Source organism: Netta rufina, assembly GCF_964035555.1.
Source record: "Netta rufina genome assembly, chromosome: 2".
NCBI lineage: Eukaryota > Metazoa > Chordata > Aves > Anseriformes > Anatidae > Netta > Netta rufina.
This window is the reverse complement of record NC_140124.1, coordinates 17288575-17311727: the sequence shown is the minus strand read 5'-3', so window position 1 is coordinate 17311727 and position 23153 is coordinate 17288575. Positions and strand designations below refer to the sequence as shown.

Genomic DNA, 23153 nt, shown 5'->3' with positions numbered 1-23153 from the left:
GGCTGTAAATCAGCCTCATCCCTGCTTCACTGCAGTCAGTAACGCCGAAGGGCCCTTTAGGACCTACCGTGGTATCACTGAGATAAGATTCTTATAATTCCCAAACATTGCTAAAAATTCTTTTCAATGTTTCCCTTCTCCCCTTTGTAGGATGAATTAAGTCCAGCAAGAGCTCTAAGGTAGGCATCTTAGTGAGTTCTAATTAATTACATTGTACTGATTTTTATCTCCCAACTTCATTTACCAAAATTAAACAACAACAACAAAAAAACAGCTTTAAAGTCTATGCTGAGATATTTCTTTTGATGTGTAATATCCTATTCTTTGCCATTGTATTTGTTGAAAAATATCACGTTTTCATTTTGTATTTCTTCCCAACAATAAGCTTTCTCTTTGAAGCCAGAAATGAGATGAAAGGGAAGTTATTGTGTGGCAGTAGTGGTGCTACTTGGAGACTGCTCATTATTGTCAAAACAGCAATCTCATAGCTGTTGGTGGCTTTGAGCGTGGTCTGTGGGGGTTAACCTCTGAAAACAGAGGAGGGTGATTTAGACACCTGTTGCCTGTTTAGCTTGTCTGATTTTAACCAATAACTTGCAGAGTCTGCTTGGGGACTCTATTTTCTGAAAAGGATGGAGATGATAGAGCTGAAATTGTGCCCTGGTCAATGCGTATTTCCCTACTGTTCCCAAAGTATGAAGCAGGGCTGATCAGAGAAAAGGCTCAAGAGCAGATTATCTAGTGATGGGAGTAGCAGAGGTTAAACAGTAAAAAGGGAGTGTCTGTGAATAAGGAAGTCTGGGGAACTTGTCTGGGATTTTCCTCTAAATGTGACAGAAACATACCCTGCAGGTCTGGCCACCTTTGGAGAGTGTCCTTTCTCATCACAGCCAAAGGCAGATCACTCAAGATTAATCTACCTTTGAACAAGTGTATGTGCTTCTGGGAAATTCACCCTTTAAACTAATATTTATCTAATGAGAAATGTATAATGTGTAATGATTGATCTCATTGACGTTTATACCCGTATTGTGCAGCCCAGAGAATGGAGATGGAGACTGGAGGCGAAATTGCTATTGTGGGAATAGCATGCAACTTTCCTGGAGGTAAGTTTTGGGTAAATACAAAGCATGATGCGGAATGAACATTGAAAAGCACCGTCACTTATTAAAGTTGAGGAATTCATGTAAAAGAACATGTATATGTAAAAGAATATATGTCTCCCTTACTTTTGTAGAATTCATTGCTTTGCTACTTGTAGGATCTTTTTAAAAGGTCACACTGTGGTGAGAATCAGTTGGTTTGAATTTGTCCACTGAGGGCGAGACCTGCAGTTCTGGCTGTGGGCAGGGCATTGAGCTATGTATGTGAAACTCATGCAGACAGACTGGGTGTGTCAAGGGTGATTTGAGGTTTCTGCATTCTGAGATTAGATGGTTGGAGATATTTAGATAGCTGTGAGAGCTCTCTAGGTTCTTCTGCTGCTCTGAAGCTGTCAGTACTCTAGTAAAGCTCTATAAAATCTGTAGCAGCAGTCTCCTACTGCAGCATTAAACGCTAATTTGGTTCAAGCCATTTTTGGTCCAGACATCCCAGTAAAGAGCCTCTCTTCAGATACACTGTTCTTAGTTACGTCTCCATGCAATAAATGCAACGTGTCCTGATCCTGCATTGCACATCTTCAGAGCTTTTTTAATGAACCTGCCTCAAAAGAAGTTGAGTGACGGGAACTCTTAAATTACTCCATGTGTAACTAATGCCCTTGGCTGTCTATGATGATGGACTAACCAGGGATGATTAACTTTAGGTGGGATTGCTGTCATGTAGGCATTGTTACTGTTATCCCAGTCTCCAGCCCCAGTGTTGGCCCACATCAGAGCTCCCTTGGTCAGCATGCCAGAGGTTAGCACCACCATGCCACAGGTCAGCCACAGGGAAGTGGAAGCTGGGAGGAGGGTAAATGTGGGACACAGTGTGGATGCTGTGACAGCTGGTTTCAGGGGAGGCTAAGAGGAAAGCATAGACATAGCCTCAGTGCCCATAGTTGGAATTCTGGATTTCAACCACAGAATCATAGACTCATTTAGGTCAGAAAAGACCTTCATGATCATCAAATCCAACTATCAACATGACCTACCAAGTCCCATCACTTAACAGTGTCCCCTAGTGTCGTGTCTACACGTCTCTTAAATGCTTCCAGGGATGGGGACCACTTCCCTGAGCAGCCCATTCCAATGTTTGACCACCCTCTCTGTGAAGAAAGTCTTCCTAATATCCAAACTAAACTTCCCCTGGAACAATGTGAGATTGTTCCCTTGTGTTCTATCACTTGTCACCTGAGGAACGAGACTGACACCTTCCTCGCTAAAACCTCATTTCATTTGACTATCTGGAGTCACTGCTGGCTCACTGCCAACTGGATTAAACTCCATTCAGTGATTCTTTGATGGCCAACTTGCTAGAGATATTTTACGTGTTTGGAAAAACGTCTTAAAACTTCTTGAGTTTTACAAAAGTTAAGAATTTTGTGGGGTAACTTTACATTTAAGCATGAAGTGAAAGGATCAGTCATTCCTTTCCATCCTTCTTGTCACCAAAGAATACTCATTTCTTTATCTGTGGTGTTTCTTCTTCAGTAAATTAGATATATACATGGGAGTTCCATGTAACATTCCGTGTGCATTTCTACATATACATGGAGAAAGGGAGCACATAATTTAATCTTCTTTGAAATATTTGTCCAACAGGTGAAGGAATTGACAATTTCTGGAAAGTCCTGGAGGAAGGCATAAACTGCACAGTAGAAATACCCCCAGAGAGGTTTGACACCAAAGAGTGGTATGATCCAGACAGTAACAAGCCAGGAAAAGCATGCACAACACGCGCTGCTCTTCTCAATGAGTAAGTCTGCTACTGTGCTGTGGCACAGACTTTTTCTGTAACGAGGCTAATGCGTCCAGCCTTTCGGAGAGTACAAGCCACAGGGAGACCTTACAAATTGGACCTAGGAACAGGTTTTCTTTTATGACAGGTTTTCTCACAAGACAAACTTGCAGTTATCAATTTGCAGGAGCTCCTGTTATATGACATTTATGAGCACATTTATTCACAGGCCACATAGGATCTTTGGTTGCATAGTCCAGCTTGTAAATTCATCGTGTCTTGAGATGTCACCTGTCACACAGCGAATGTGAGCTATATGAACTGGCTGGTGAATCTTGTCCAGCTTCAGCTTGAAGGTTGGCCAGCTCTGCCAGACTTTAGGACTTAATCCTGTGCTGGCTTTAATTTAAATGAAGCTGTGAGAATTTAGAGACAAAAAAAAGAAAGTCTGCTTGCTAGATGGTCAAGAAAGGGATCTTATGCTTGATTGGAGTGTTACACTTGCTTGTAAACCTGAACTATTCATAATTTAATAATAATCCTGCTTTTACTTAGTCTCATACTGTTACATATTGAAAAATAAACTTTTTCTTTCTTTCTTTCTTGTTATTCACTCCTTTTATTTGAGTCAGTCCTTTATCATACTGGGGGATTATGTATACATAAATACCAGGTAAAGATCCTAGTGTACAGAGAAGACATGGAGAAGGAACCTGCAGTATGTATCCCTTTAGTTGTGCCCTGATGTCTCATGTGAAATTATATCAGAGATATGAGCACAGCTGTATGAGGGATGTTGCTAGTGCTAAGAATATCAAACTAGTCAGATCAGCATAAGTGCCTTTAGTTTTAAATCCACATTTCCTGAAAATCCTCATGCCTTTTTTCCAATTAGAAGCTGACATGCACAGAAGTAATCTTATTGGCTCCTGAGAATAACATTTAACAGTTTTACACTTAACAAAACTTAACAGTTTTGGATTGTAAGACCCAGAATTACTTAAGAAAATAGTGTCCTATTAGATATGTAATTTTCCACTGAAATCAAGAAAAGACGGAAGGCCATATGAATGTGATCGTAGGATACAACATTGAGTCTGGCTTTGGTTGTTTGAAAGTGTGGGCTTATGGCTGGTCCCATGTCTATTGGTTTTAAACTAGAAAGCCATTGGTCAACATTGCCTTTATATAACTTAGAAGACAATAGCTATTTAAAATTTGTTGCCTATGATGGCATTGCAGAAGAGTCTTACTCTGCAAATTTTCATTATTTTCATAATGAAGGAGTCCTATCGGTACCAGTGGGATAATTCACCGGTGTGAATAAGAATTTTGAGGGGTGGCCTTAGAACTCTGAAATGTGGAATAGTTGATAAAAGTATGTATCTTGTGGCAGGAAATAAAGCATCCTTGGCCTATAATCTTTTCCTTCTGAATTTCACAAATAGGAACTGTGGTTTCAACATCACTTAGGTCTTTGCTTTTCATGACATTACAAAAAATGCATACTTTGGATCTAGAAATAAATGCATGTTGTATACATATTGTACCATTTTCTAAGAGATTTCTATTTTTAACAGATTTAATACATTTGACAACCACCTATTTGGAATTAATAACATGGAAGCCGAATTCATGGATCCACAACAGAAGCTACTGTTAGAATGCACATACAAAGCACTGGAGGATGCAGGAGTCCCTGTAGAAGCCATCAGTGGCACCAAAACAGGTGTTTTTATTGGTAAGAACATTTCACGGTGAATAATGTCCATTTTAACCTCATAAAGAATGGAATGCCCCTTTGTAAAATTTATATGTATCTCTGGCATTGGAGAACTTAAGGCTACAGTACTATGACACAACTGGTCATTTTTGGTGGAGAAAGAGTATTAGGCTAGTCTAGAAGATCATCATATAATTAATGGATGTACTGTTAGGTGTCTGTGTCTGTGTTAGTGTCTTGCAGCACTGAAGTTGATGCAGGAAAAAGTTAAACTGTCCACCTAGACCAACCCTTGCCAGGACTGATACTCTCAACTCAGACCGATGACACCTTCATGTTTTGCAGTATAACAGTGGTGAAGGTGTTGTAAAGGTTAAGATCCTGTGAAACCAGCAGAAACTCTCATGTAAATAGTAGCATGCTACCAAGGTGCACTTGTCCAACTGCCGATTGTGTCAAGAAGCTAGCCCATTTTTGCTGGTGTAAATGTGTGTCTGTTTTAATATGAATTTTCTGGGATAATTAGGCTGATGAAACTATAGAGACAAACTCTTTAGATTGCCTCTTAGTCTCGGACATGCTCTCCTTACACAGTACAACTATTTTGAATAAACATACTGCATTTTCCACACATGCCTATAGACTTGAGATCCCCTGTACTCCAAGCATGTGTGTTCCAGAGAGAGGAAATGACTTCTTTCAGAGGCACAGGCCTTGTTCTTTTCTCTTACTGCTTTGCTTAGTGGATCACAGCAAGTGAAACCAACCTTGCTTAAACTGAGATACAAGGGTCTGAACAGGCTACACACACCTTAACTGTCTCATACAATGAGCTAAGGAAGCAGAACAGACCTGTCATTTTTCCAGGTAAAAAAAAATCACGTGTTAGGTATATTTGTGTAAGCTGTGTCCAGTGGAAATTGCTGGAAGTCTGGCCTTTGTTTTGAGTAGAAGCAAAATATCACCACAGCAGTCCTAATGCTATGTAGATTAATACTGAAACAGGAAAACAAAATCATTGTCAAGCTCAGAGCTGTACATCCCTTTTGTTTGCTCAGGTTAATGTGACACATATTTGATATTTTTATAGGTCTTATGAATCGAGACTATGAAATCATAGGAAGCAGATCATCAGATGAAATAAATCATTATGCTGGTACAGGAACAGCAATGAGCATAGCTGCTAACCGGGTGTCCTACACGTTTAATCTGACCGGACCATCACTGACAATTGACACTGCCTGTTCATCGTTTCTTTTTGCTCTACACTATGCCTTGCGAGCGATTAAATCAGGTAATGGGACTGAAGAGATGGTAGGCAAAGAAATTAGGATTGATGCTTCATATTTTAAAATTGCTTCAGTGAATTAATAAAACTTTCTGCAGATTCATCTTCACTGATAGAGAACTAAAAGGTTCTAGTGCCTCAGAAATATCCACCGTACCTGTAGAAGAAAACCTATAAGGAATAGTGTTACTTTCTTAACCATATCCTGATGTAGTTTTAGAGATCTGTATTGGGTACTTTTTCAATGATGTACCTCAGTGAAAGATTCCAATCCTGAAAATTAAAATACCTCAAAGAATTGTTAGTATTATTAATAGCGTCTGTCTATAATAACAGTCTTTTCAACCCATTAACTTAAAGATAATTAAAATGTTTCTGTCTATCATCTTGGAAGTCTCAACCTGACTATGTTTCTGCTTTATTCCAGGAGATTGTGAAGCAGCTATTTGTGGTGGTGTAAACTGCATAATAGAGCCCAGCACCTTTGTATCTCTCAGTAAAGCAAAAATGATCTCTCCAGAGGGAATAAGTAAACCCTTCTCTAAAAAGGCAGATGGCTATGGAAGGGGAGAAGGCTGCGGTGTTGTTTTCCTCAAACCACTGAAAAAGGTAAGATTGTGAAGCAGCCTAAAAGAAGACTGGTTGCTTACTTGAATTTTGTATTTCCCAGTCTAATAATTACTCTAGAAAAAGGCTTTCCCAAGTCAAGCTTAATATTAATATTAACAAAACATTTATGCACTTCCCCTAGCATGGGAAAGACATCACAAATTTAAAAGTTAGTATTCCTGTCTGTCTGTTCTTGATTCTTTTGTCCTATACAGAAAAAGCATGCGATTATTAAAGGTAATTTTCTCTTCCTGTGAAACAGGCAATGGAAGACTTCAGCAAAATCTGGGGTGTTATAAATATCAGTGCAGTAAATCAGAATGGTAGGTCTATAACTCCAATCACAAGGCCATCTCAAATAGAGCAAGAGAACTTACTGCGCAGCATTTATGAAACTCATGTCAACCCCTCCATTGTGCAGTATATTGAAGCACACGGTACAGGAACTGCTGCTGGAGACCCTACTGAAGCTGCAAGCCTAGGTAGTGTCATTTGTAAAAACAGATCTTCACAAGTTCCCACTCTGAAAATTGGTTCAGTGAAAGGAAATATTGGCCACACGGAATCAGCTGCGGGAGCAGCAGGGTTAATCAAAGTGCTTCTGATGATGCATCACAGAAAGATTGTTCCATCTTTGCATTACTCAGAGGAGATGAGCAGCATTGATACAGAGAAGTTAAACCTTGCAGTTCCCACAACTGTTGAGCCCTGGGAAGAGTCCGGTGAGTATGGAAGGGTAGCTGGCATCAACTGCTTTGGATTTGGAGGAACCAATGCCCACGTTGTAGTCAGGCAGGTTAAGCAGCCAGAGCCTCTTCCTGCCTTTAAGAGGCCACTGGAATTAGTTCTGCTGTCTGCAGCATCTACCAAGTCCCTTCAGATGACAATGGCCGATACAGCTGACCAGCTGAGCACGAGAAACTCCATAACTCTCCCAAGCCTGGCCTATACGTCTGCCTGCAGAAGAAGCCATGCCAACTACAGGTACCGAAAAGCATTTGTCACAAACTCTCTCCAACACTTGCAGCAAGAGGTTATGTCAGCAAGAAGCACTGAATTTGCCATGTCAAAGGTGGAGCCACAGCTGGTGTTTGTGTTCTGCGGCAATGGTGTAACACTGAAGGAGTTCAGTGAGGCAATGCTGAGCTCAGAGCCAGTGTTCAGAGACAAGTGTAAGGAAATAGAAGCGCTCTTTCAGAAACACACCCCCATCAGCCTCCTGCCAGCAAAAGGTCACAGCTCGAAGGAGTTATTGAATCCAGAACTCTCCCAGCCCATGCTTTTCACCCTGCAGGTTGCCTTAGCTTCCCTTCTGAAGTACTGGGGCATTAAGCCAGTTGCTGCTGTTGGCCACTCAGTGGGGGAAATTGCAGCAGCGCATTTTGCTGGGTACCTTTCCCTGGCAGATGCTGTGAAAGTGATTTATCACCGGAGCAGGCTGCAGGCAAAGACTCCCAGTGGCAGGATGTTGGTGGTTGGAAACATCCCTGTTCAAGAGATAGCTGAATGTCTGCATCCCTATTCAGGAAAGGTGTGCATTGCAGCTTTCAACAGCCCAGTTACGTGCACCTTGTCTGGAAATCCGGACGATGTGGATGCGGTCCAGAAAGTTTTAGCTCAAACATTCAGCCAAAGAAACATCTTTCTTCATGTTTTAAATGTCCCAGCTGCCTACCACAGCCCCAGTATGGATATGATACTTGGGGAGTTGGAAGAGACCATACAGCCTTTAGAAAAACAGAAGGGGGAAATTGAAGTAATTTCAACGCTGACTGGGATGGCTGCTTCTGCAAATGACTTCATTCAGGGCAAATTCTGGGCCCGGCATACTCGCGAGCCTGTTGCTTTCACTCAAGCCATAGAAACTGCAGCTAGAGACAGGGAAAATGTGGTGTTTGTGGAAATAAGCCCTCACCGAGCATTGCAGCGAAGCATAAAAGAAACTCTAGGGAAAGCCACTCCTGTGTTCTCTTCTTTGCAGTCTGATGTGGAGTATCAGACACTCTTTAGCCTGGTAGGAAATCTGTTTGAACTGGGATATAATCCCAACTGGCAGCACTTTTATAATGGCTATCAAAGTGTTCCAGTGGCCATTCCACGGTACCAATTTGATCGTAAAAAATTCACCTCTCCAGCTACCCGTCCACAAGCAAACCAAAGAAGTGTCAGCTCCAGTCATCCTTTGATTTATGACATGAACAGTGACAACACAGAATTTGGCTGCCTGCTCTCTCAGGACACGACATCCTACTTATACGAGCATAAGAACAACGGTGTGGCTTTAGTCCCTGGTGCTTTTTATGTAGAGCTTGGTCTGTCCTGTGTCATGAGCAGCTCAAGACCTAAAGTGCCTCTAAGTACTTGCCAGTTGAGTATCAGCTTTTCAGCACCGTGTGTTCTCACACAGAATTCCCAAGTCTTGAATATCAAGCTGAGTCCAGATAACGTAGTGACAGCCTTTGAGATCCTCTCGTCCTCCAATGCAGTTTATGCTTCAGGCCAAGTTACAAAAATGTCTGATGCTGTTGTGGAAGAAAGCAGCATCTCCTTCCAAGACGTCTATCAGAGATGCAGTTCAGTGATTAGCACAGAGGAGGTTTATGAAGCACTGTCTCAGGTTGGCTTTCAGTACGGCTCCATATTCAGGCAGCTCAGCGATGTGCATTATTGCCAAGAACTAAAGGAAGCTATAACAAGCATAAAGGTGAACAAGGAGACTGTCCAAGAGATGTACAGCTACTGTATTCATCCAGTGCTGCTAGACTGTTTTCTGCAGATGACTGCTGTCATGACCTCAAAGACGTTCCAGTCCAGAGCAGGCTTTCCATCAGGGATAGGCAGCCTGGTGGTGCTCCGACCGCTAGAGGAAGAAATGATGATTTATATGAGAACAAGTAAATCCATTGGGAACTGCTTAGAGGTCTGCGGATGCTTCATGGACAAACACGGTTCCGTTTTGGCCGAACTCAAACGTGTTGCCATCACTTTCATGAAGCAAGCATCTTCCAGAGACAACGAGTTCATGTTTGAAAATAAGTGGGTAGAAGTCTCTTCTTCACAGGTGATAGGACATCTAGGTGCAACGCCCAGAGTCCTAGTGTTTGCTGACAAACTGGGGATAGCTGAACAGCTCAAAAAATACTTGCATCCTAATTCCAGATATGTTATGTATGAGGACTGGGAAGCCCTCTTGGAAGTCCACAGAGAGAATAAAATGAAAGCAGAGGTCAAGGATTATGATGAAATTCTGTTCTTGTGGGGAATTCAAAAGTTAAATGAAGAGTTCCCAAGCAAAATGGTAGACCAACTGGCAAAGTGTTGTGAAGCCTATCGCCAAGTTATTGTGGCATTAAGAGAGAAAAGATCCCGCTGTTCAATCAGAGTTATCAGCTACAGAACGACAGAAAGAAATGTAGACCACATTAACTGTGCGTTTGCGCTCTATGGCATGACCAGAACTTGTATTGTTGAAGTTCCAGAAATTACATTTCAGCTAATTGACCTCAGCTCTTCCAGATCCCTGGACATCTCAGCGTTATCAGACATTCTTATCAAATACAGAGGTGAGGAATACCCAGAAGTTTACATCAGCCAAGGGAGAATTTATGTGACTGAAGTCAGGCGCACAGCGTTTGTAGATTCAGATTACAGCCAACCTGTAAGATCTCTCCATAATTCAGAAACGTTCACTTTGTACACTGCTGATCCGTACACAGCGAAAGACTTGTCTGCTGAGTTATCCACCAGCACTGCTACTCAGCTTGAAAAACAGAGCATTGAAATTCAAGTGGATAAAGTGTGTCTCCACTCAGAAGATTATTTTCCTATTAGCGTTTCTAGTCGGAACTTTGGTAATACACTCTACTGGAATTCCCAAGCAATAGACAAACACAGACTTTTAGCTCTTGATTTCAGTGGCACTGTAACAGCAATAGGTGTTGATGTGAAGAAAGTTAAAGTTGGAGATCACGTGGTTTCATGTTATCCAGCTGCTGCATCATCCAGAATTCAGATTCCAGGAACAGTTTGCTTCAATGTAAAGAAATTTCCTTGCTTTCAGAATGTTCCTTGTGTGTCATACTTTATAATTGCATGGGAAATCTTAAGTCAGAGGTTACCCAAGGGGAAACATGGCAGAATTTTGGGTATTATTTCGAAGGAGCCATCGTCAGTTTTGTGCCAAGTTCTTTCTGCAGCAGCAGAAGAGGTCGGCTGGAAAGTAGTATTTGCAAGGCCATCTCCCAGTGAGTTCCAGTATATAAATTCATGTCATGCCCTTGTTGTTCTTCCTCCAATACACAGACTGTCTCAGCAGGATTTGGCCCACATGAACTTTCTTAAAGATGTGGTGGTAGTATGTGGCAATCAACAGTCTGAATGTATTCAGAATGTCAGTGGATTTGATCATGAAAATATCAGCTTTCATATCCTCACACTTAGCAGCATTTTCCAGAAAGCATCTCTAAAGGAATTGCGAAAGACTATGCATGCGTGGCTCAGTTCAATAGATATGAAACGGTTTAAATCTCTGCCAGCTTCTGTTTTTCAACAAAATGAGAACTTTGAGAGTGTGCACTCTCTGGTGTCATATTTTACATGCAAATCTGTCCCACTTGCTGTACTGAGAAGGCAGAGGAATATCAGCATGGTTTCAGATATACCGGTGTATGAACCCCAGAAGAAGATATTTAAGCAGAATGCTGTTTATGTAGTAGCAGGGGGTCTCACTGGACTTGGCTTTGAAACTGTGAAATTTATTGCCAAGAATGGAGGAGGGTGTATTGCAATACTTTCCAGGAAAAATCCAAGTAATGAGAAGCAAGAAGAGATGAAGGCTTTGCAGCAGCAGTATGAAGGGAGCAAAATAGTGTTTGTGCAGTGTGATATTACTTCAACCAATGAAGTTGAGAAAGCTTTCCAGTCCATTGTAAAACTATTTGTAGGCAGTCCAATCAAAGGTGTCTTTCAAAGTGCTGTGGTTTTGCACGATGGCCGGCTTGAAGTTCTGAAGCTGGCTGACTTTCAGAAAGTTCTGAGCCCAAAAGTGGCAGGGACCGTAAATCTTCACTGGGCTACCAAAGGCCATGAGCTTGACTACTTTGTGTGCTACTCCTCTGTTACTTCCTTTCTGGGAAATTCCACGCAGGCAAACTATGCAGCTGCAAACTCTTTCCTAGATGTCTTCTGCCTCTACAGGAGGAACTGTGGGCTTTCAGGCCAATCCATTAACTGGGGTGCTTTGAACCTCGGCATATTGTTCAATCAAGACCAGATTCAGAACATTCTGGCATCCAAGGGCATAGACGTCCTCCAAGTGCATGAAATTCATGAGTATCTCAGGAAGAGCTTACTTACAAATAACCCACAGCAAGCTGTTGTCAAGTTCAATTTGCAAACTTTAGTTAATCACGTTTTTTCTCGGATTTTGTCACTCAAAAGTCGCTTCAGGTCACTTATGTCAGAAGAATTCAGGAACAAGCCTGAAATATCTGAGAAAACTCAAGACCAAGGTCCTGCTTTAGTTAAGTCTGAAGACTATATTACCTCACTGGTGGGTGAGCTCACTGGATTGACCCCAGACGAACTAACCATGAATACACATCTTTCATCATTAGGCATAGACTCTATGTTAGCTTTGACAATTCAGAACCGCGTCTTTCAAGAAAGAAAGGTCGACATACCTCTCCTGAAACTGCTTGATCCTCACACCACTCTGTCAAGTTTAGTAGTAGTTTTAGAAGATGCAACCAATGCAGATGAAATTGTTGAGATAAAAGAGTCTGCAGATGATGGAGCAGAACACGGGAGCTGGCTATAGGAATCTTCTTATCCAGGAATGCCCACTGAAGAATTGTGTAGTTTTCAGCGTAACTGGACCCTTTGTAGTATCTCAGAATATGTTATTGCAAAGACAAGGTAGAACATCTGGTTATGCTAAATGTATTCTTCTGTGTTGACCTAGAAAACCCTACACTGGTTTCTTCTGCTGTTGCACTATAGATTTATTACTTTCAGTCAACAGCATGACTTGTTCTTTTCAATATCTTTTACCTTTGTTTTCAGTATTTTTAACTGGAAGTAGGTAAAGTAATACGTACACAGTTATTTGGTAATTTTGTATATGAAAGGGACATTGCATATTTTTAACCATATTAAAATCTTAATGAAAATGATGAATTCACCATTCTAACTGATGAATGTCTATGTAAAGTAACATTGTGTTATCACAATTCTTTGTCATTATTATAGTTTTAATGTATGATACTTTTTTTGATGATTATTAAATATGTATAAACTGAACATATTTAAAACACTCTTTTAGTTGTGAATTTTAAAGGTTTCTTTAAAAACAAACAACAACAACAACAACAAAAACTTTATATTTTCCTTATATTGTGTCTGCAAAAATGTTAACAAAAATGTCAGTACAGTAACCATTTTTATTAGTCTTCTTTCATGAAAGACCAAAAAAAAACCAAGAATAGTCCAAAAATTCAGACAGCAAAACCTCAAGTGTACCTCTGTCCTATTTTATTTTTTGCCCTTCCCCACTCTCCAAGTTTAAATGTTCCAAGTCATATAGCAGCTGCCCTTACTTTACATCAAAAAGAAAATATCAACTTTTCCCCAAAGATGCTGGAGGAAGCATTTTCTGTAATCTATTAAAATGAGAACAGGGTCCTTGTGTTGTTTCTCTGTGTTATACCTGAGGGTTGAGGGTGGCCCTCCCATTGAGTCATGAGTTTCAGAAAGGACTCCTTCACTTTCAAACTCCTTCTCAGAGAGGAGTCAAGGTGTGGTTGGATCCAATCCTAGTCCCGGACTTGGTCAACACCTTATGTGTAAAGAATTATGGATATAGATACTCACGAGAGTCAATGTTTGCCTGTTTCAGAGCCCTACCAAAGACTTTCACTGAGACAGTTTCACAAAGTTGAAAAGATATGTAATTTATTAAGGCAACAGATATAACAGATTCAGAATTGCTGTTGATAAATTCACTTATGGCAATAACTGAGCTTGAGTTAATAGTTCAGTGCCTTAGTTACCAATGTTTTCCTGGGTAACATCCAACATTGTTGGAGGCGAGAGGCTTACCAAAGAAGCGTCCCTACTTTGTGAGGAGAAAGGTTGAGGCCCATAGACCTGTCTGATAACTGGAGCTCTCATCCTCAAAGTGGAGTTTTCCAAATGCCAGGTTTATACTTTTGGTGAGGGGGACAAAGTCATTAATCATGTACCAATTGGCTCTCAACAAGGCTTGTTGTGTTGTTGGTTACAAAGAAAAGAGGGGTAGGAGGTGAGGCCAACGTTCAGTACAGAGATAGGTTGTTTTCCCAACTCACTTGAAACAACATTGGCCTGTGAGGCTTCCACCTCACCCCAGGCTTTGCTTAATTACTTTAATTTCTGGACATCATACACACTGAATGTTCAACTGCAAACCTCTGGCAGTAGCCAGGCAATTCACAAGGTGGAGAAACAGAGATCCCTTCCAACCTCACCCATTTTGTGATTCCTTTAGAAAATAAAGCCTCCAAATGTGTAATTGGTTGTGTATTCCAGCACTTTCACATTATAAAAATCTCTCTTGGAAAGGGAGAGAGAGAAAGAGAGAGAGAGACAGAGAACTGGCTACCATCATGCCCCTGTTCCTGCCCTGGCTGGGTGTTTTATTTGTCCCCTGTGCAATGGGGTCACACTGACTCCAGAGCTTGTATCCCCAGCTCCTGGCAATTTGTTGAGCAATGCAGGCACTCAAGTTACATTAACTGTATGTAGGAATCTCCCATACATCTCCCCACTGTGTACTTGCAACTGAATTGATTGACTGAAGTCTTGAGCAAGCCAGCTCCGATTCTGTGAAGCAGAAGCACCAACTCTGTCTGGATGCAGCCATTGCTGCTCTCTGACTTTCTATTGCCTGAACTCTCAATGTTGGTCAGCTCTGCTCAGCCACGCACTTCAAAAACTGGGTTTCCATCACTAGTGATGGCACTTGCATTGAGGTGATGCTAAAGCAGCTCCTATCTTCTACGTGCTTTGCTTTTGACTGCTTCTCTCGATCTGCCATGAAGGTCCAAGGGGCCAGAATATTTGAATAAAACCAAGACCATTGCCAGTCCCCAGAAGTATAGTAAGAAACCTGATCTTGAAGAATGCTCTGGAGATGTGGGTTTTAGCTGCAGCTGGGGCAATGAGCATTTGACCATCCTGGCAGCAGCAGGTTGCAGTGCAGGGTAACCCAGCAATGGCAGAGCACTGACTACCCGACAGCTTGTGTCTGACAAGTATGTAGGGCATGGGAGCAGAAAGATAGCATGGAAAATGCATGCAGATGACACGCGAGATCAGATCTTTGACATCCTGAAACCTGGAAGCAGCTGGCAGTGAAGGAAAGGTTAACCAAGAAAAAGAAGGGATTGAGAAAACCACAAAAACAACTTGCACTGTTCTAGGAGCAGTGCTAATGGCTTGCGTGCTGTTCTGTAGTACCAAATATCATAGCTGGAGCACATAATCAGGATGTTGCAGATCTTGCTCAGGCCTCTGAATTAGATTTTTCTTTTTTTCCTTTTTTTTTTTTTTTTTCTTCTTTTCTTCATCAGCTACTGTCAAACATATGATAGTTTGAAGAAAGCTGCAGCTGTCCTTTCCACCTGAAAAACAGTGTTCTGCTCAAAATCTGGATTGTAATTAGATAAATTATTTGTTAAAGAAGTCTATGTTTAACAGAAGGCTTTTAGTGACAACGTTGTTTGGTCTTTGCAATTAATCTCAGATAATGTTAAGCACATGGGGTCTATTTCTAAACATTCTGTGCTCTCAGCCTCCAAACTCTCAATCCCATTATCAGAGGAAGGATCCCATTAGCGGGATGCATATCAATAATAAGATAATCATGACTCTAGCACAGTACATGGAAAAACATTATTTTTTCCAGTCAGATCCTGAAATGATGTATTTAGCCAAACTACTAATATGCCTACCTCCTCTTCTCTGTGTACACCCAGAAATGCAATTAGTTAGATATGTTCTCAACAGCAGTGACATAAAAACACGATTAATGAGAAAGAGACCCAACATTTCCTTAGAAAACCTGCTCACAGATGTACAGTTTGCTTTCTGCCCCAGGCAATTCATCAAAACATCTACCTGTTGTATGGAAGGACTCCTCTGCCCGAACTAACAACCTCACTTTCATGCAAGTACACCAATGTCTTGTTTTGCCTGGATCATATAACACCTTACAACATGCAGGTCAGCCTGCAAATATAGTCTAGAAGAACATCAGGGGCTGTGGCCAGGCCAAGCCCATGACACAGTGGTAGTTATAGCTCTGGTGAGGCCCAGGTGTTGAAACCTTGGTTTAAAAGCAGCACCACCAAGACTAGGGCTGGCAGTGGCCATGATTCCCCATGGCACCTCTAGGAGCCTCTTCCCACTGAGCAGCTGAGCTGCCTTGGCCCTGAGCCCAGGCAGCCAAACCTGAGGATCCTCTGAGGACAACCTGCTTTTTATTCTTCTAAACTGATCCAGATAAATGCTTCAATAAATATAGTTAATAATAAATGCAGTATCTTTAACATCCCCTTCCTCCAAAGTGGGGGAAAATTTTTAAGGACTTCAAGGGAAAATAACTAGACATAAACCCCATGACTGCAGTTCTGAAATCTATATTCTGTTCTCAGTGTCTGTGGACAGTCTTTACCAGTTCTGGGCTCAAACGACTGTCCTAAGACAGTTGGAAACGGCACATAAATGCACCTTACTCGCTAGAACTGTAGTCCCACTGGGATCTCTGTGTCTGGCACCCCCTGTAGGCCATGCATCCCCATGCATCCCCATTTTGTAGCCAGGATTTAAGCTGAAAACAAAGCTTAAACCAGGACACCTTCAAAACACATGAGGCAGGAGTCAATTTTCTGGCAAGGGGTCTGGAGGTGTGAAACACAGGTAGGGGGTGATGTGAAAGAAAAAGAGGAACGGATTTTGTAGGGCCACTAAAGAACAAATGGCAGCACCTGGAGCAACAATGAAAGGGCTTTTCAGACATGATGAAAAATCTGTACAACTTCCTGAAGGACTACCGAGATGTGTGAATTCTCCTCGTGCAGGGGAATATGCTCCATGTTTGTATGATAAAAGACAGTTTGAGGAGAGCTCACACAGACTGACTTTTGGAGCCGTTTTGACAGAGCAAATGAAGGTGTGAGTGATCTGAGCAAATGCCTGTGCTCCAAAATTGATGTCTCCATTCCAGCTGATAAGCCTGGGCTCCCCTTATAGTCACTTGTGACTAACAGGCATTATAAGGCGTGATTATCTGATCCAGAAGGGGAGATCTACAATAGGTATGATGACCCCCCTCTCTCAGTAACCTGCTTTCCCCACTGTAACAAGAAACCGGTGCAGTTAGCTGATGTTTGTTGCTCCTGTGGAGACAGCCAAACTGATTTTGTTAAACATTCAGGGAAATGCAGCCCATGTAGACATGGATAAAATATTTCTAGGCTTATGGCCTGCATTTGGCAAAAATCTATGCAACTGTGCATGGGGTATGCGCTGGGGGCTGTGCATGGGAAATATCAGACAAAATGCATGATGGTGTTACTAATGTCAAGTCTACATGTGTCAGCCCTCAGCAGGAAAGTAACTTTATTTACTCATGACATGTCTGACAAAGGACCCACCTGAGCCATTGTGCTGGTTTAGAAAAACACCCCTACATTTCTCAGAGTAGAAACAGAGGAAGACTTCATCCAGGTGTTGGACTTCTTGCCGATAATAAAGATACGAAGAACAGGATCCTGTGCAGAACTGTAATTTCTCACCATCAGTTCAATTTATTGCTAAGCCATTAGGAAATCCAAATAATGCAGTGTTTCATATCGACACACTAGGCCTTTACTTCGCTATGTGAACTGAGGAGAAAATCTCTAGTTATTCTCCTTTTTTCAGTAATTAAGCCAATAGGTAGTGGAACTGACAATTTCTGGAAGCAGACACAATTCATATTATGGAAATGTAATTTGAAAGATTTAACGTCAAAATATTATGATCCAGGTAAGAACTACACAGGGAAAAATGTGCCCAATGTGAGCTGTCTTCCTCATGATGAAATCTGTTACTGTGATCTCAAACTCTACATTAGATTTTCAGCATGGAGTGAAGCCTCCTGTTTTAAGCATCTCTACACAAATGAGAAGGAGGTAGAGAGTTTGGGAAAGTAAAATAGGACATGAGGAAACAGCCTCAAGTTGCACCGGGGGAGGTTTAGATTGGATATCAGGAAGAATTCCTTCATGGAAAGAGTGGTTGGGCATTGGAACAGGCTGCCCAGGGAAATGGTGGAGGTATTTAAGAAATGCATGTTTGTGGTGTTTAGGGACATGGTTTACTGGTAGACTAGGTAGTTAGGCAGGCAGTTGAAATTTACGATCTTAAGGGTCTTTTCCAACCTAAATGATTCTATGACTCTGTGAGTATGGCCATGAGCTGTGCTAGGTTTAGGAGAAACAATGTCTGAGAATGAAAACACAGGCTGCCCATCCCTCTAGAAAACCAATGGAATTGTTTCTCCTTTCTGCACTGCCAGTAAATACCTCAAATTGAGCATAGAAAACACAGCTGAGCAGCTGAACACAAGAAATCAATCACTCACTCTTGACTTGCCAAGTTGCTTGCCCATGGAAATGCCACATTTGCTAGCGCTTTTCAGAAATAATTGGCTTTAGCACTCAGCTGAAGAAATGCCTTTCTTCATTTTTACATGTCCCAGTTGTGTTCCACAACTTGAATCAAGTACTGGAAACTATGGAAAAAGAAAACTGAATTTAACGCAACAGAATTGGATTCGATGCTGCCTAGGTTGGCTGCAACTGCTGAGGAGGTCAGCAAGCAATGCACGAAAAAACCTTGAGGTTCTCTTGTTTTCAGACCAGAAATAGCACACAAATATAGGAGACAAACAGAGAAAACATATCCTCAAAGAGTGGATAAGTGATATGTAACAGAAACTTGATGAAAAAAGATTACTCCTCCATGAACACTAACTCTGAATATAAGAAGTCTGAGGTGGGAGGTAATCCTGATAGGCAGCATGTCCGTGCTCTTTACCTGAATCATTTCTGAGAGTGTCAGTGGCCATTCCAATGCACCGCTGTGATCATAAAGAAACTCATGGCCTGTCTGGACTTCTCTGCTGCTGAGGAGGACTGACTGCTGAACGGTCAAAGGTTCTTACATCACCGGTTCTGGACTTCAAAGACAGAGGCTGCAGCTGCAAAAATACAAAAGCTAAATACAAATTGGCATTTTGCTTAGCATAAATTCCATTACTGCTTTCATCAAATAAAGAGAAATAACAGGTGCAGAACATCTGAATGTCAAAATACAATTTGTTGAACAGCTAGGGTGCTTTTATGGAACAGAAATGAAACCTGAAAATTTTCACTACTGCCAGTACTTGTAGCATCACCTAGATCTGTCTTCTGAAAACCTGATTTCCTCCACAATTTTTGCAGCGTTCACAAAATGCTGCAGCTGCACCTGATGGACATAACAATGTGAATTAGTGCTGCCAAGACGCAAAGTAGCATGTGCGAGGCCAAGGTTTAGCTTGGTGTGCCAGGGTCTGCACCGTGAAATTCCATGGACAGCACTTTGCTGGGCAATGCGCAGGGGAAGCACGGAGATGTGGGAGGGTCGGGGAATGAGGGCTAAACTGAGGGGTAAACTGAGACTGAGTTCACATCACATCATATATCAAACCTGCTGAAACGGTGGACTCAAATCTGGTTCTCACCCATGAGCGAGCTTTGCCTGGGCTGATGGGTTCATTTGACTAAGAACATAGGTGTCCACTTCTGAACCACGTTTCAGAGCTCCCTGCATGTCAATGGAGAGGAACTTCTATGGCAATGAACCACGAAGAAAGTTAATGTACAGAAACAGGCAGAGGGCTTGAAACTCTTGCTTCTTTCCACTCCACTGAGGAGCATAACGTGACCTGTTCGACCATGCACATCTTCCTTCCTCCTGTGCTGCTTTCCTCACTTCTCTGGGAGATGCCGTGCATTTTTGCTGTTCTCCTGGACTCCAGCTTCCCTGTGTTAGTGAAATAACCAGCAGTGAAGGTGGTATGGCAGCACTGGTCTGGTGAACTGCTTTCTGCTGAGTTGTCCTCAGAGAAACTGCCCAGAAACCTCAAGGAAAATTACTTTGGTAGTCCTGGAATTCACATACTCCCCGTGGCACCATGAGATTTTAATTCCTGCATGATTCTGGACTGTCTTGCAAGGAAAAGTGAATTCTTAAAACCTGCTTTGCATCTGAAGCCTTAATCTGTTGACTGTTTATCCGTTTAAAATATATTTGGCTAACTCACCTTTGAAAAAGAACAAAAACCACAGAATGAAATGTTCAATATGCAATAAAAGGATAGGGCTCAGAGAGGGGGGAGAGAGTGAGACAGATGAATAGACCAGCTTGTTTTGTGTGCCACGTTAAACAAAGTTAAAACCATCCCCGACTCCCAGCCCGCTTCCCTGGAAAGGTCTGCGGGCTGACGTCTCAGCTGTGTGGCCACGAGTCTGTCTTCTTCCAGCTCTCCATCTTATCTTTCACCCTTGCTTTTTGCTCCCAAGCTACCTTTCTGCCCCCCCCCCCCCTTTTTTTTTTTATTTTTAAATTTTTAAATTTTTGTTTTGTTTGTATTTTTCAATGATTTTAGTCCACCTCGCAATTAAGAAAGTGTGGTGAGAGACTTTGAAGGCTGAATTTGGGGAGCAGCTGGGACATGCAATTGAGTGGGATGGAAGAGCTGAGAGGACACTTGAGCTGCATCACTTCCCAAGGGCAAACTTACAGTTTTGGAAGGAAAATGTTGCTTTACCTGTTTGGAGGAGTCCATTTAGGTCGGCAGCATGTGGAACCTGGGGCTGGGTGCAGGCTGACACCACCCTGTAGAGCTGCTGACGGAGCCTTACCCGGCGCTGAACTGTGGCAATGGGCCAGGCAAACCATTCCCACCTCATTTTCCCCCTTAACTTTCCACTACAGTCCAACTCTTCTGCACTTCTTCCTCACACTAGCACTGGGCAGGCAGCCCATTAGCTGGGCGTAAGAATGATGAGATGCTGGCTCGAGGAAACAAAGTTCCTGAAAACGTTTTAGCTGTCAGTAGCTTGATTTTCTTTTTTCTTTTTATTATTATTATTATTATTTTCCATAACCTCTTTTTTTTTTTTTTTTTTTCTTTCTTTTTAATTCACAATTTGATGTTTATTTGCCACTGAGGCCTTGGCAGCACTTTATCTGATGGCTGAAGCTTGGGGTAGCTGTCATGAGCAGACAAGCCAGATGAAAAGTAAATACTGAAAACGTTGGCTAGAACCAGACATGTCAAAACCGGGGAAACAAAAACAAGAAGGGAGGCTAGCAGGGTCTAGCAGGAGAAGCAACTATAAAACCTCTAACTAAAAGCAAACTCAGCCCTTGATGGTGTGTGAAAATGTAGAAGAGTTTTGTTCCAGGATTTTTCCTTCTCTTTAGCGTATAGAAGAAAATCAAAGACAAGATCCTAAGAGAGAATCCAAAGCAGGGTGCTTTCTCCTTAAACGTTTCTTGACATATACTTGTGTAGTTGATCCTTGAAAAATTCCAGCAATGGCAACTCCACCGCACCCTTAAGTAACCTGTTTCAGCACTTACACTTAGTGTAAAAACCTTTTCCTAGTGCTTTGCACTCCTTCTCCATACCTCCCTGTTTGCTGTAATTCCGGCTGTTTTCATGGAATAGTTTAGTTCTTTATTTATGTGAAGCTTTGAAGCCCTATATTTGATTTCTTAAAACATTGAGCAACTTGTTTTGTTTCATATTTACCACTTGCTGATGACTCAATTCCAAAGGTCTTTTTTACTCACCAAAAATATTTTGCTAATGTATATTTATTATGAAACTGTATGGGTTGCATGTTTCCAAAGCTGCTCATCAATATGAATATCTTACTGTGGATCAGAAGTGTTTGTCTGTGAACCACATTGATAAAATTAATATGGTAAAAATTATCCTCAAAGAATTGACATTGGCTGTTACACAGCCCACAGTTGCTTGCATTTTCCTCTAGTGACTTTCCTGATATCAGTTCTAAATTCAGGGCTGGGTGAATGGCTTGGCAAAATATTCAAAGCTTTCTGACTTGGCGGACTGGTGAGCACCAAACCCAGATGTCCATCCTGCTGTTCACAGAAGTAGCAAATACACTTATTGCACAATGAGCAAAGGCAACAGAAATCAAATTCTCCTCATGTACTGTGGATACAAAGAGTAATGTTAGAGGTGGGAGAGAACAAGTCTTCTTTTCCTCAATGACAAAGTAGTATGTTTAGATTTTTATTTATTTAGTTTCCTAAAAAAAGGAGGAGAGCAATGTCACTGCCTCCGGCACTACATTAGAAAAAAAGAGGAAACACTGGTTCTGTTCCCTGCAGTCAGCTCAACAAAGCAAGAGATATATGCATGGAAAGGTTATAAATATCCTGCTTTATGAAAGACGTGGAAATACCTGGAAACTGCTTATGGTGAGGATGGAAGTCCCAGTCTGAGATAGGAAGAATCATGACTGTAGGTGTACAGTAAGTTGCTTTGATGCTTTTGCTTCAAAGGCAGGAACATAAACCACTACCAGCTTATAAATCAGAGGACTTTTCCACGTTAGTTCAAAAAGGGAAAGAATATGCCACTATTTCATGCAGGCTCCCTCTGCTTGCATTTCAGGCACAGAGGGGAAACATCCATTTTGTCTCATCCTCCAGGCTCTGCAATGACTTTGTCACTAACACCACTTGCTACTTATTTTTTTCTGCATCCACAAGCCCCTGGGATGTGTATTCTCCCTGCCTCTTGTTATTGCCAGCACTAATCCTGCCATATTATTAAGAGACTGCATCATAGTGAGTGGCTCCACTGTATTAAGTACTATAAAAGCTTTGCAAACTTCACCTTTCCAAATGGAGTGGTAACTCTTTGGGCAATGTTTTCAAACCTGCCAAAATGCCTTGGGCCCTTAGGCCAGCAGTGACTTAGAGATGTATGTCTGTGGTGACAAAAGCACTTTTGCCTTCATTCAGCCTCACTCAGTGTCTCTCTGCATCTTTCCATGCCAAAGGGCAAGAGTCAGGGAGACAGCCAAACTTTCAGTTCACCCTTCTCTTAGTGCTGTTGACTTATGTTGCATGCACGGTGTGGAGAGGGTGATGTTAGAAATACACACACATTCATTTCTCCCACACAGAAACATTTAATTCTTTGCAAGATTTACAGTGAGAAGAGCAAACATTTTGGTACAATGACTTCTGGTCTTCTGCTTTCTTAATTCCTAGTGCCAAAGTCATTTATTCACAGGGCTGATGAAACACACACACTTTCCTGACAACAAAGGAGGTGTTTCTCAGAGATGATCCAGATGACTGGCAGGATGTTGCCCAAAGGCAGCCCAGATAGTTTGGCTCCTTGGCTGACACACTGAGTTGATGGACCACGAGAAAGGTCTGAGCTCCTCTGTTTTCAGATACCTCCTGCCAAGCCATGCCATGGTTCATGGCAGGTCCCCCAGGGTGGTCCTCCACCAGGGCAGCAAGATGCAC

The 23153-nt window shown here is 41.8% G+C and overlaps 1 protein-coding gene across 1 annotated transcript; it reads left to right on the top strand.

The window, feature by feature from the left end:
• Window positions 1–1045: 1045 nt before the first annotated feature.
• Window positions 1046–12321, top strand: LOC311207133 (uncharacterized protein; the record flags this gene model as incomplete). Its single annotated transcript, XM_084283033.1, has 6 exons — window positions 1046–1106; window positions 2748–2901; window positions 4464–4624; window positions 5697–5900; window positions 6322–6503; window positions 6766–12321. The coding sequence occupies 6 exons, from the start codon at window positions 1046–1048 to the stop codon at window positions 12319–12321; spliced, it is 6318 nt and encodes a 2105-aa protein (XP_084139159.1).
• Window positions 12322–23153: the final 10832 nt, after the last annotated feature.